Below are 13,703 nucleotides of genomic sequence, written 5' to 3' on the forward strand. Positions count from 1 at the left end.
ATAGGCAGCATGTTCATACACAGCTCTTACAGTGGGTTACAGAGGAGGTCAGCGTCTTTATTCCCAAAACCAGAAGCACACAGAAGGGGTCCACAGTCATCCAGCAGGGCACTGACAGGTCCAAGACTAGAATGCAGGTTTTCTGAGCCCTACATCCATGCCCGGTAAGTGATACGGGCTCCCAATATGATACACATATTTGCTTCTACCGAGCGTACACTAAAGAGCTAATCCTGGGTCATGACCTCCTAGAGAGACAATGGCAAAGGCTAGGAGGGGCTTACTACAGCTTTGAATTGAACAAAGGTTCCTATTTGTTAGTTTTGAAATCACCAGGAACTCAGCCTAGTAATTGCTCAACAGCAAACACAAGCAAGTGGCCTGCTGATTCCCCATAGGGCTCAGAAAACCCAAGCTGCTGAAAGCCCACGCCCCAAACTGTCAGAAATTACAAGTCTTACTCAAAAATCAGGGGCTTTTGTGTTTTGGTGTTTTTAAAGATTGTCACATTTTTTGGTTTTTACCCTTCCCTGCCATGCCCAGCACTCACAAGTGTACAGCGAGTCTGGCAGTTTTGGCCCCTGTTGCAGGAGCTCATCTCAGCTTGGAGGTGCTCCATTTGTCCAGTGCCTAGCACAATGCAAAAGCCAGGGCCTGCCCTGAAGAGCTGACTGGCCAGTGCAGAGCAAAGTGATGACATAAGTCCTGCACCCAGCTGTGGTGTCCGTCAGTCACAGACTATGCCACATGTGGCTCCACATGCTGTTCCTAGGGACTCTGATGTTCATACAGCTTCCTACAGATCCTGGCACCAACCCTTCCCCTGAGCTGCCTGGGAGAAAAGGGATGTGCAGTTGGGAGGGGAATGATGGGAGTTAGCTATAGGCAAACTAAACACCTGCTGAGGGAGGTAGATTCTGCCTAGGACGACCGGGCCAAACCTGAGTGGTGCTGCAACCTGCGAGAGTTGGCCCTTACTTCAACCATAACCACTCACCATCCCCCTCCCCCCCACCCGAAAGTCTGATGCACCCCTATGTGGAGGGCCTCTGTCCTAGAGACTGAGCAGGGCAGAGGAAGAATACACATGTCCTGCCTAAGTCAGCAGATTGCCTTGAGTGACCTCTGCTCTGTGTAGCAGTTCCCCCATCCAGGAGCTCCCATCTCTGCACACTGGAAGTGGCAAAATATCCCTCCAATCCATGCTGTTCTTAGTCTCAAACCCACTGACAATTGCACCCTTCTCTTAAAGGGACAGCCCCCCTTACCAAAATACAAATAATAAACATGCAACAGTAAAACAAATATTAACACCACATCCAAATTCATAGCTAAATCAATGTCTTGCAATACAGAGGCATTGCAATAATTACTCTGAACTTCCTACACTAACTTTCTTCTAAAGATGTACTTTTTTCCCACTTCAACGTGTGTTATTAGCAATGTTTGACTCTGTAGCCTTCAAATCCACAGCATAGACTGCTTCCTCTTCAGCTATAGGGGGAGGAAACATACTGTGTTCTTCTACCAGTCCAGCCCACACAGGGAGATACAGCACCCATGAGACCAGTGGGTTACACCAGTAGCTGTGATACTGCAGCGAGGCACTGGGCATCAGGATTCTGGCTCTGGGAGAAGGTTTTGGTCTGAATTCTATTTATTTATTTATTCTATTTATTGTATCCTTGAATTCTATTTCCAGCTCTGTCTGCAGTGACCATGTGCAAGATCACAGCTATCTTATCTCTGCAATTGGTGAAGAACAGTCCCCCCCATCCCATGATATGAACTTTGGCCATAGTAATGGCCAAATATTAATAGCACCAAATGACCGAGCTGAGACTTCAACTCTTGGGCTTGTGTGGTTGCACACCTTCCACTGGGCTTCAGGGCACTGTAGAGAGGAGCTCCCCAAAAGTTACAGGAAGGCTGGAATGTATAGCAATACTGCCTTCAACAGGAGCCCATATCATGTTATTTGTGAGTGTTAGCAGCACTGCACAATGGGCCCCACTTATCCACTGCTGATGCCTGGTGATTTCCTTTTGAGCAGCTCAGCTCATCCCCAAGGTCCTCCCAGACTAAGTACTGGGGTGGCTCAGCGAGCAATGGAGACAAGGCCTAGTGCTGTGTCCACTGACAAGCCTGACTCTGGAGCACTCAAGAACCATGACAGGCTAGTCCAGGCTCCCCTTGCACAGTTCTAGTCCCACCATCGTGGGGGTTGCCATGCACCTCCCAGTGATGTGTGTTTTGCTTGCTTGGCAGAGGATGAGTCTTTCAGCGGGGATCACACAGTTGATTTGCTGATTGAAGATCAGCTCTTGAGGCACAACAGCCATGAGCGGAGCAGCACCACAAGGACGCCAGCTCCAGTAGGAGGGCCTCTGACACTCCAGAACATCGCTCCTACCATAGAGTACATTTCACAAGCTGCCCTTGCCATACCTGGGTCTCCAGTAGCAGAAACTGCCAGCAGGACTCCACCATTGCCCTCTGCTGCCCCGTCCCTCTCCAGTGAACTGACACCAGCACTGACCCCTGTAGCTCCCATCACCATTGTAGATCAACTCCCAGCCACTCTGACGTCCACCACTGCACCTGGAGCCATTACCATGAGCGGGTCAGTAGATGAGCCAGCCACATGGACACCAGCAACCTTGACCCATGCAGGTACACAGGCACCCACAACAGCAGCAAACCTACCCACAGCCAGCCCCCGCAAAGCTACAATTGCTATGACAACCACCACTGTCCACATCTCGACAACAACTGGGTCAAATGTGGATGCCTTCAGGAGTGAGCCTCTGACGCCAGTCAGCCCTACGTTCCCTGCCACGCCCAGACAGAACCTTGACGAAGAGGATCTGAGAAGCATCATTGGTGAGTATGCCCTCCTCCACTCCTCTTGTGTCTTGGTCTTCAGGTAAGTTTGTTGTGGACCAATGTGTGGAAGAGCTGCCCAGGATTGTGTGCACCAGGGGTTGGGGAGGGCTCATTACAGGACTTGTGTTATAAGCTATTTTTGCAAAGAAGCATGAACAGCAATATTTTGGCACAGCAGGATGCCAACAGCAGCTGGAGTTAAGGATGCAGAGGAAGGGTGGCCCAGTGCTTAGGATACTGGGCTGGCATTTGGTTGACCTGTGTTCAGTTCCCCACTCTGCTAGCATTGCCCTGCATGACCTGGGATGTAGGCTGAGTGTTGTGGTGCCTGGCTTTAGAGGCCTTGCTGCCCAGGTTCCTGTATGATGCATGGGAAAAGTGAGGGGCCTAAAATAAAAAAAAAATTCTCAGAAGCCTGCATACTGAGCAGGGAGCTGCCTAAAGGAGCCAGTGGGAAATACTGGGAGAGGGTGTGGTCCCAGCCCTGCCCAGCAAAGGGACTTAGGCCCCCCTCTCTGAAGCTTCTTTTGTTGCTAGGCACCAATCTAGAGCAGTCTTCCTCCCAGATAACCAAGGTGGAGCCGCCCCCTTCCACCTAGTGGCCAGAGCACTCACCCCCAGTGGAGGAAAGCCACATTCAAGTCCCCCACTGAGACTTGAACCCAGGTCTCCCATGAGTGCCCTGACCACTGGGCTACACCATGGCTCATGCTGCCATTGTCCCCAATGAATAGTTAAGCCCGGAGCAGTGTGACTCCTGCACAAGGCATGGGGGGCAGGGAAACCAGGATGTAGTGTGTCTCCCACGCCACACAGCTCACAGACACACCCCTTGCCCTCCTCCCTGCCATCCTGTTCCCTTCCTTGATATACACATGCTGCCTGCCACCCATCCACGCCCCCTGCTGTCCCCTGAAACTCGCAGACCCTGCTGTCCCTCTGACAGAATCACATATGCCCCTTGCTCCCTCCTGACATTCTCACCCCCCCCCCCCTGCTGTCCATCTGACACACACACATACATACACTCTGCTGTGTGGGGAGCAAGGGGATGAGTGCCTGGGCTCCGCGGGGCAACGGAGGAGTTGCAGGCACCAGCCTGTGGTTCAGTATCTCCTGGTGCTCTGCAGTTTGGGCACAGCAGCCCTCGAGAAGTATGTGCTGAAGCGCTGCGCTGAACGGTCAGGGAATGAGACTGGCCAATGACACCCCGGGCAATCCCCCATCACACAGCCAGAACGACCACCCTTCCCCACACCCACTCCCAGATGGGCCTGTCAGGGGCTAACCGAGGCAGCTCTTTGAAGAATTGTGCATATTCTGTGAAATTGGGCTCTGTGATGGAGCACACTCCCCTCTCATTAGAGCCTCCTGTCAGCTGGATAGAAACCTGCACTCTGCTCGCTCTGCCCCCTATCAGCTGTTGCCCTCATTAGGTGCCCACTACTCCAGGTCCCTACCCAAATAGCAGCCACGTGCTGCTTCGTTTAAGAGCTGCTGCTGCCGCTATTCCCTGGGCCACTTCCATGTAGCTCCTTCGTCTTCACCCTCATCTCAGGGCTGAAGATCTCAATTCCACTCCTTCCCGACTCTTCCGAGCCCAGCCAGCAACTGCCCTGTTCCGGCCCTGCAGCTCCTTTTAACTGGGCCTGCTGTGCTCTGAATGGCTGCTTCCCTGTAGCCTCTCTAGGCAGCCTTGGAGGACTCACCTTCACTACTTCTTTCCTGGAGTAGGTTGTGGAAGGACTGCAAGGCCTCCAGCAGGGGGCCCTCAAAGGGCCTGATACACCCCATCCCATATCTCCCCCAGGCAGAAAGGATTGGAGTGGGGATACTATGGAGGGTAAGGCCCCCTCCTATCCAGGCTTTGCCTTTTTTAGATAGGGTCTTCTCTCCCAGACCTCTCTGTCTGGAGAGCCTTTACCAACTTTGCCATGCTTGTTAGGGTTCTCACTCTGTTTCCAGTCTCCACCCTGGTTAGTTAGGTGCCCCCCAGTCGTCAGGCTTCTGTCTGGAGAGCTTTTCACTTTCTGCCCTGGCTTCTCAGACTCTTCTTTCTGAGGCCTTTCTGCCTAGAGAGCTCTTCCAGTTTCTGCCCTTCTTTGGTCAGGATCTTTTCCCTCAGGCCTCTTTGCCTGGAGAGCTTGTAGGCCCCAGTTAGTCAGGGCTTCCCCTGTCAGACCTCTCTGCCTGGAGAACTGTTCAGCCCTCTGTCTGGAGAGCTTTCACAATCTGTGCCCTGAATTCTCAGGGTCTTCTTTTCTCCAGCTTCTCTAACTTGGAGGGCTTTTACAGTTCAGGGTCCTTCCTTAATTAGCCTTGTGACACCTTCTCCTGCAGAGCCAAACTGAACCCATAGGATGGGATCTACAATAGCCGATACTTGGCCAAGTCCTGCAGCCAAGGGGGAACTTTCTGACTAGCAGCAGTCAGGAAGTCTACTAAACTCTTGGTAATGTGCTTGTTCTTCTCAGTTACATCATCTGACATGACCAGGACTTGGGTTCAATTCTGTTGTAGGCGTTTCATATGGTGGGTATGTTCCTTCATATCTTGGGACATGTCATAATTCACCACATGCTGCATCCTGTGAATATCTGGTGCCCAGCAACTTATGATGTAGTCAACACCAGGATTTCACCACGGTTGAACTGACTTAAGGCTGCTACCTGGTCTCAGAGAAGCACCTCCTTGGATGCAAACACAAGCACATCCCTCAGAATTAAAAGGTCTTTATCCACATCCAACCTCCATCCAGGTCTTCCAAACACTAAGGATGGCATCCTGTTCCCAAAATGTCTCAGTGCTTCACTCAGCTGCACCATTTCTCCTGCTGGATCCACAGTACCTTGTGGCTGATATTCTGGGCTGTAGAACAATATGAGCCCTCCTCCTTCCTCAAGGTAGGCCCCTTCCTTTTAAACAGGATCCTGCCTGTGGCCTTGCTCTGCCAATATATCAAGATCCTGGGGTTTTAGACCCACGATTGGGTAGCTCTCTTCTTCAGCAGGTGGATGTATGTCCTTGTCCAAGCCATCTTCCTTCTGTACTGACCTCAGTCCACACAATTCCAGCTTTTTTTCTAGAGAGGCCACTTCAGCCTCGAGACTTCCCAGATCTTTCTCCTTAGCCAAGTTGGGCTTTGACCCTGGCTGGACCTTGAGCAAGTTCTGGAGCTTAATCAGCTCCTTTTGCAGCAGAAAGCACTACTGTTCCCCAGCCTCCTTTTCAACTTTGAGGCAGATCAGTTCTTGCTCTCTATGATCCTTTCCCATGACAAGCAGGTCTCTTCTGGCTCCTGTTGGTACCTATACTCCCCCGTAGTTCATAGAACCAGAGGATTATAATGAACCACAAGAGTCATCTACTCTAATCCCTTGCCAAGATGCATGATTTGTTGTGGCTAAATGATCCAAGACAGATGGCTATCCAGCCTCTCTTTAAAAACCTCCAATGAAGGAACTTCCACAATCCCTAGCCAGTATGTTCCATTGTCCTGCTGCTCTCACTCTTAGGAAGTTTTTCCTGAGATTTAATCTAAATCTGCTGTGCTGTAGTTTGAACCCATTGACTCTTGTCCTGCCCTCCTTGTCAAGAAACGTTTCTCTTTTTTATGGTAACCTTTCAAGTATCTGAAGACCATTTTCATATCAACCCTTAATCTCCTCTTTTCCAAACTAAACATCAGGGCCGCTCAGAGGATTCAGGGGGCCTGGGGTCTTCGGCAGTGGGGCCCCTCGCTTCGACGGTAATTTGGCAGCAGGGGTCTCCTGCCCCAGAGTGGAAGGACCCCCTGCCACCGAATTGCCGCCGAAGATCCAGAGCAGAAGAAGCTCCAGGAGCCCTGGCCCCGCGAGTGTTTTCCGGGGCCCCCGGAGCGAGTGAAGTACCCCACTCCAGGGCCCCCGAAAAACTCTCATGGGGACCCCTCTGGGGCCCAGGGCAAATTGCCCCACTTCTCCCCCCCCCCACTCCCTGTGGGTGGTCCTGCTAAACATAACTTAACACAGTTCCTTCAGCCTTTGCTCATATGACTTGCATTCCATCCCTTTGATCAGCTTTGTCGCTCACCTCTGGGTCCTGTTTTGCTGCTGTTCTGCCACTAACAGGCAGATCACCTCCTCCTTTGTCCCCTTGTTTCAGGGGCGGATCTATAAAGATCCCCCTTCTCATACCAAGCTGCCTGATACCTCTCGCTAGTGCCTCCTGTCGGCTGGGTGAGAACCTGTGCTCACTGCTCGTGGTGCCCCCTGTCAGCTGTTGCCCTCATTAGGTGGGTTTTCAGTGGCTCAGCGCTCCAGCTGAGTCACACACTGTCTAAACACATGAAGGCAGTCCAACAGGGCCTGCACCTGTGCCCTTGTTAGTACTGTCTCTGTCCTAGTTCTAAGTCCGTATCTGCCCTGGTATAGAGCAGTGGGCCAAGGCTTCCTCCCTGGACACTCTAAGTTCTGCCCATCACTTGGGCCTCTAAGCAATTCCTACCCCTTTCTCTGGGCTCAAGCTACTCTGCCAGTGAGGGGACCCGGGCCCACCCACTACTCCAGGTCAGGGCCGGTGCAAGGAAGTTTTGCGCCCTAGGCGAAACTTCCACCTTGCACCTCCCACCCAGCTAACCCCCCCCCCACGGCAGCTAACTCAGACCCCCACCCGGGGAGCCCCTCCGCAGCAGCTAACCTCCCCTGTCCCCCATGGCAACTAACCCTGCCCAGGGAGACTCCCTCTGCCCCCTACAGCAGCTAATCCCACCTGGGGAGACTTCCCCGCCCCCCACCATGGCAGCTAACCCTGCCTGAGGAGACTTCCTTCCTCTCCCCCCAACCTGCCATGGCAGCTAACCCTGCCTGGGGAGACTTCCCCCCTCTCCTCTTCTGCCACGGCAGCTAACCCTGCCTGGGGAGACCTTCCCCCACGGAAGCTAACCCTACCTGGGTAGCCTGCCCCAGCTCAGTGGGTGGCCACTGAGTCTGGTTTTGAGAGCGTCAGTGGTGCCTACCAACTGGACTTAGATGCCTAAGAGGCAGTTAGGGGCCCAAGTGCCTTTGTGACTATCGCCCCTGGATCCTGATTTGCAACACTTTCTACCGCTCCGGTCCTGAGCCAGTCCCTCCAGTCTAGGCCATGGGCTCAGCATTTAGCAGGCAGACATACCTTTGAGGCCGTGGCTGAGACACAGCAAGTGTGGCTCTGCTCACGCTCCAGCTTTGGTGCTGCGGGGATTTAAGAGTCAAACCCTCTGAATTTCAGCAATTTTTGGAGAACTCCAAAAAACTGCAAATTTCTCTGGGCTTCGATGGCAAGTGACATGGCCAAGGTTCCCCTGAAAGCATTGTGAATTTCAGCAGCTTGTGCAGTGACACTGGCCCTGAGTTTGGCTCCTGTGCCAGCACTTGCTGTATGCTGCAATGGCATTGGGCACATTTGCCATCCCTGCTGCAGGGGAATGGGCTAATCTCATCCAGGAGCAGACAGGGATAATTTACCAGAGGGAGTCAGCTTTGCTCAATGCAGTGGGGCTGTCTGATAGAGGACCCTGCAGGAACCAGGCACAGGGCTGCTAGTTCCTATGAAGCGTGGCATGACAGGACATCTGGCCTCACGGGGCTGGCAATGGGGAACACTTCAAGGATATGGTTTCTGAAGCAGCTGGGGTGGGTGGGAAATGGTACTTGTTGAGCTGTGTGAAGTGGGCTGATGCCTCAGTCTGTGGCTAGAGAAGAGGCTTAGTGAAGACTCTGCATCCCCAGTAACTACAAAGTGAGTGATTGCTCCTTTCCCCTGCCCTAGGACGCTGCAAAGATACACTCTCCACCATCTCGGGCCCCACCACCCAGAACACTTATGGGCGGAATGAAGGTGCTTGGATGAAGGATCCACTAGCCAAAGATGAGCGGATCTACGTCACAAACTACTACTATGGAAACACGCTGGTGGAATTCCGAAACCTGGAGAACTTCAAACAAGGTACGCTCTCCGGCTGCCTCCCCAGTCTCTGTACTTGTGCTGGAACCGTGTCAATGAGCATCTCTGCACAAACCAACGTACTACTCCGAGCGGTGCATGTGGGGCATGGACCAGTCTGCCTAGTCCCGGCTGCTGAGCAAAGCATGAGGGATGTCTCTTTGCACAGTGCCTAGCCCAACAGGATCTGGGCATGACTGGGCTCCTAGGTGTTATAGCAATACACCCAATAATAATGAGCCATGGGGCTTATGGCACAGATCCAGGTCTCTGCTTGTTCCTGTGTTGCTGTTGCTGGTAATGACAGGACGCCTGTGAGCTCCAGACAGGGGCAGAAAGCCAAGCTCAATTGCCCTGGCTCCTTGCCAGGAAGCACTAAGATTTCCCTGCTGTGGCTGAGAGCGCCTCTGATCAGAGCCAAGCTGCAGATCAGTAGCCTCCTGGGAAAGGGACGGTTTGGTCCCAAGAAGAGTCAGAAGCTGAGCTAGAGTTAGCCAGTAGGGGCGTGTTTGGGGTCACTGAGGGCTGGTCTACACTACGGGGGAAAATCGATTTTAGATATGCAACTTCAGCTACGTGAATAACGTAGCTGAAGTCGAATATCTAAAATCGATTTACTCACCCGTCCTCACCATGCGGGATCGGTGTCCGCGGCTCGCCATGTCGATTCCGGAACTCCGTTGGGTTTGGTGGAGTTCCGGAATCGATATAAGCGCGCTCAGGGATTGATATATCCCGTCTAGATTAGACGCGATATATCGATCCCCGAGCAATTGATTTTAACGCGCCGATGCGGCGCGTAGTCTAGACATGGCCTGAGACAGAGGGATGGAAGTCACCAGGGTGTGGGGGAAGGTGATAGTTGCTGTTCTGAGAGAGCCAGGGAAAGGTGCAGCGGGGCTGGTGGTGGAGACATGCAGGGCAGTAGGATGGAGGCAGCATGCACTATCAGTCCAGTGTGGAGGAGCCTTGGTTCATAGCCCAGATTAGCTCTGTGATGGAGGCAGGGAGGGAGCAGGGGCTAGAGAAGGATGGAGAGGAAGGAAGGGCTAGAGATTAGGGCCCTAGCCTGTCACTTGGGAGACCTGGGTTCAGTGCCTTGCTGGGCCAGGTGCTGAAGTGCAGAGGATACAGATGACCTGTGAATGGGACAAAAGGGCCACCAAGAACTGAGGGAAGGAGGGTGCTGAGTGACAGGTGGGGGCAGAAGAGCGGTGAACCTGGAAAGAGAGACAAGGGTTTAATTGGTGCAATGTCTCTGCTGTCCAGGGCGCTGGAGCAACTCCTATAAACTCCCCTATAGCTGGATTGGGACAGGACATGCTGTCTACAATGGCTCCCTCTACTACAACCGGGCCTTCACGCGCAACATCATTAAATACAACCTGAAGCAGAGGTACGTAGCTGCCTGGGCCATGCTGCATGATGTGGCCTATGAGGAGGCCACACCATGGCAGTGGCAGGGCCACTCCGACGTGGACTTTGCTGTGGATGAGAATGGCCTGTGGATCATTTACCCAGCCATCAACTATGAAGGCTTCAACCAGGAGGTCATCGTCCTGAGCAAGCTGAATGCTGCCGACTTGAGTACCCAGAAGGAGACCACATGGAGGACAGGCCTGCGCCGGAACTTCTACGGGAATTGCTTTGTCATCTGCGGTGTGCTCTACGCTGTGGACAGCTACAACCACAGGAACGCCAACATCTCGTACGCCTTTGACACCCACACCAATACACAGATCATCCCGCGGTTACTCTTCGAGAACGAATATTCTTACATCACCCAGATAGACTATAACCCCAAGGACCGCCTGCTCTATGCCTGGGACAATGGGCACCAGGTCACATACCATGTGATCTTTGCTTACTGAGACCCTGGCCACTGAACACTGAGAGGACCACTAGTACCTTTTATCATTATTATTATTTTGTACAAATCCAAGAGGAAATGCTGTTTTTAAAGTGGATTGTAGATCAGTCCACAGGCCAGAATCAACCCCTTTATTTTTGGTGTAACCTTCCTTCTCTTTTATACTGACATTGCTGCCTCCTACACCAAGCAGGAAGGATGGACAGGGTATTGCTTCATGAGTCCATCTGCAGTGGGGTGGCTGCTGTGGCCCTATCAAGGCAAAGGGACAATACAAATACGGCTAGTTGCTTTTTTGTTAACCAGTAAATAATAAAAAAGAAATCAAAGCAGCCTCCTTGCTCAGCACAAACATGTCTAGCGTGCAGTGGTGGCGAGGCCTCTCCTTTCAGGAGGTGATCAGTTTGTTCTGTCTGCACTGAGTCAGGTTGGTGACAGTCCCACTGGCCTGCAAACAGCCACAGGTTTTAATTCGTCAGTCATTTGAAAGCTGGGGCATCAGTTTTCTGCTCTGCAGCCTCCTTCATGTGAATGGGATCCTAGGAGCTGGCGGTGCTGTTATTTGCCTTTGCTGCCATAAGCTGTCGCTATAGCTCTGCCCCTTGCTCATATGACGTGCCCACACATGTAGACCAGAGCTCCCTTGGCACAAGTTCTCACACATCTGTCCTGCTATTAAGAGTGCCTAGATGACCAGATGCTGCCATGCTGGGAGCCACACTGGCAGCTATCCTGCCAGAAACGGGTGGGATGCCTTGTCGTTTTGTAAATAAATGTAGCTGATTCTGTCACCCAAAGGAGACCCCAGCAATATTTGCTTTTACTTGTATCTCCCTGGGCAGCAGCTCAGCTTTGCCATTTGGTCGCATTTTTCTGGAGATGCTCAGTGTGGTCGTCTGCCTGCACATCCAGGGAGCGCCATGCATGTGGGAGCCCAGCCTGAGAGCAGCACTGCCCCACAGCTGACATGGCTGCTTTATGGAGACCTGCACTCAATGTTCCATCCTAGCAGAGTAGCTTGGGCTTCAGGTTTGCTCCTGGCCTGCGGTTCCGTTTATATGGCCCATCCCTGCAGCTGCTGCCACTCAGCTTTTGTGGTGCATTTACAGCCTGTTGACACGCAGTCACAGTTCTGCCAGCTGCTTGTTGTATTTATACACATCTAGTAATAAACATTCTTGTACCTTTGCAATTGTTGGGGGCATTTTTGGGGTTTGTTATATTTTCAGGTGGCAAAAAAATAAATGGAAAATGCTCCCCAGGTACAGGTCGGGGATGGGCTGGCCAAGGGAGCTGGGAACAGATGCAGGGCATCCTTTCACCTCCAGGTCAGCAGTGGCTGACCATCACAGCTCTGCCAGATATTGGGGTGTGCAAAGGAAGCAGGGAGCATCAGGCCAGGACCTGGCTAACATCACAGAGACCGCAGTAGGCCCTTCTGTTTGCTTACTTGAAAATTCACTTTCTTGGGATAAGCAGGTGCACAGGTCCCTGGGAACAGGCCCCCAGTCAGATGCTCCAGGCCTGGGCTTTGCTGGTGCCTTTGCCAAGGATTTTATCCCTGGCACAATTTCCAGAACTGAGATTCAGGTATAGGGTTTCCAAATGTTTATGCCTTTCAGGGCCAGGCACTTTTCTCCATGCTGCTGCAGGCAGCTATCTCTGAACAGTGCTATGGGTGCAGGGCCTGAGAGTCCAGCCCCCACCTCAGGGCTGGGCACATACAGCCAGGGCAAATGGACTGTTATGTTTGCTGCCCATTGTCAGGGCATCTGGCAACTGGCGTCTGTATCCTGAGCCCAGGAAAAAGGTCCTGCAAAGGAGCACTGCTGGGTACGGAGCTCCTGGAGACACAAGTATGCTGTCCCTCAAGCTGCCAGGCTCAGTGCTAGCAGGCACCCTCCCCAGCCAGTTGCCCTGCGAACATCCTTAGATCAGCACTGATGCCAGCTATGAACAGGTGGCGGTTGCTGAACAGAGCACCTGCAGCATCCTCCCGTATCCTTCAGCAGAGCCTGAGCCCCTCCCAGGGCCACAGGACAAGGAGAGGGAGCAGTGGCGAGCAGAGACGCACAGGACCACACACAGCATGGGTGCATGACTGGGGAACACATGCATACAAACGGAGTGGCAATGACACCGACTGCCACCCCATATGTAGGCAGTGGCAGGATATTGGGCATCTCCCAGGTTGGTGGCTGCTGCCATCTGCCTGCCCAGGAGTACCAGTTATTAGGTTTTTCCCCAAAGGAAGTAATCCTTGCCAGTCCTGTGCTGGCTGGCTGCCCAGGCAGTCCCATGGCACCCATGTGTCCCTGGGGCCACCCTGCACTAAATGAGACTGAGCCAACCCATGGCAGCAGCCAGGCGCTAAGGCTCAATGTGACACCAGCTCCCCTCCCCCCCATATGTGCTGACACAGTCATCAAGGCCATGAGCTGAGCTGACAGTAGCTAGGGAATGATGCTAGGCCGGGGTGGAGGGGAAGGGACTGTAGGGTTGGCACAATCATTATGCAGAGGGGGCAGTCCCAGAAGGTGCAATATGGAACCTCGGTCCAGCCCTAAGAGAGTCCCCTGCAGACAGATTATGGCTGGACTCCCTCCCCACAGCAGAGCTGTCTGCTGTCAGCAAGGCCACAGGATGTACATCACCCCCTGCAATGAAACCCTTCTATGTGGCAGCCTCCCACCACTCTGCCTGGTCATGGCTGGGGAGTCCAGGCCACAAGCTGGAAGAACACACCAGTAAGAGTGGTCCAGCATGCAAATGAGACAATGACTTTCCTAATTTACATGTGCTGCAAACAACATACCCACACTGGCTGATGATGCATGTGAAATTCCAGGCTCTCACCTGGGCAGTGCCAAGGGCAGGTGGGCCGAGGTGCTACTGCACTATGTGAGCCCATGCACTGCTTTCCAGAGCCTAGCGCTACACTGGTTACATGGTCAGGCCTGGTGTGACTGACCCTGCTCCTGATGAG

At 52.9% G+C, this 13,703-nt stretch overlaps 1 protein-coding gene across 1 annotated transcript in view; it reads left to right on the forward strand.

Moving 5' to 3' along the window:
* OLFML2B (olfactomedin like 2B) overlaps nucleotides 1-11,905 on the forward strand; it is a 124,768-nt gene extending 112,863 nt beyond the window's left edge. Inside the window, exons 6-8 of the mRNA XM_075067997.1 lie at nucleotides 2,269-2,883; nucleotides 8,674-8,850; nucleotides 10,117-11,905. Coding sequence (XP_074924098.1) covers nucleotides 2,269-2,883; nucleotides 8,674-8,850; nucleotides 10,117-10,718 — 1,394 coding nt within the window. The 3' untranslated portion in view covers nucleotides 10,719-11,905. The remainder of the gene's footprint in view (nucleotides 1-2,268; nucleotides 2,884-8,673; nucleotides 8,851-10,116) is intronic.
* Nucleotides 11,906-13,703: the final 1,798 nt, after the last annotated feature.

This window comes from Chelonoidis abingdonii, chromosome 7, assembly GCF_003597395.2.
Source record: "Chelonoidis abingdonii isolate Lonesome George chromosome 7, CheloAbing_2.0, whole genome shotgun sequence".
Lineage (NCBI taxonomy): Eukaryota > Metazoa > Chordata > Testudines > Testudinidae > Chelonoidis > Chelonoidis abingdonii.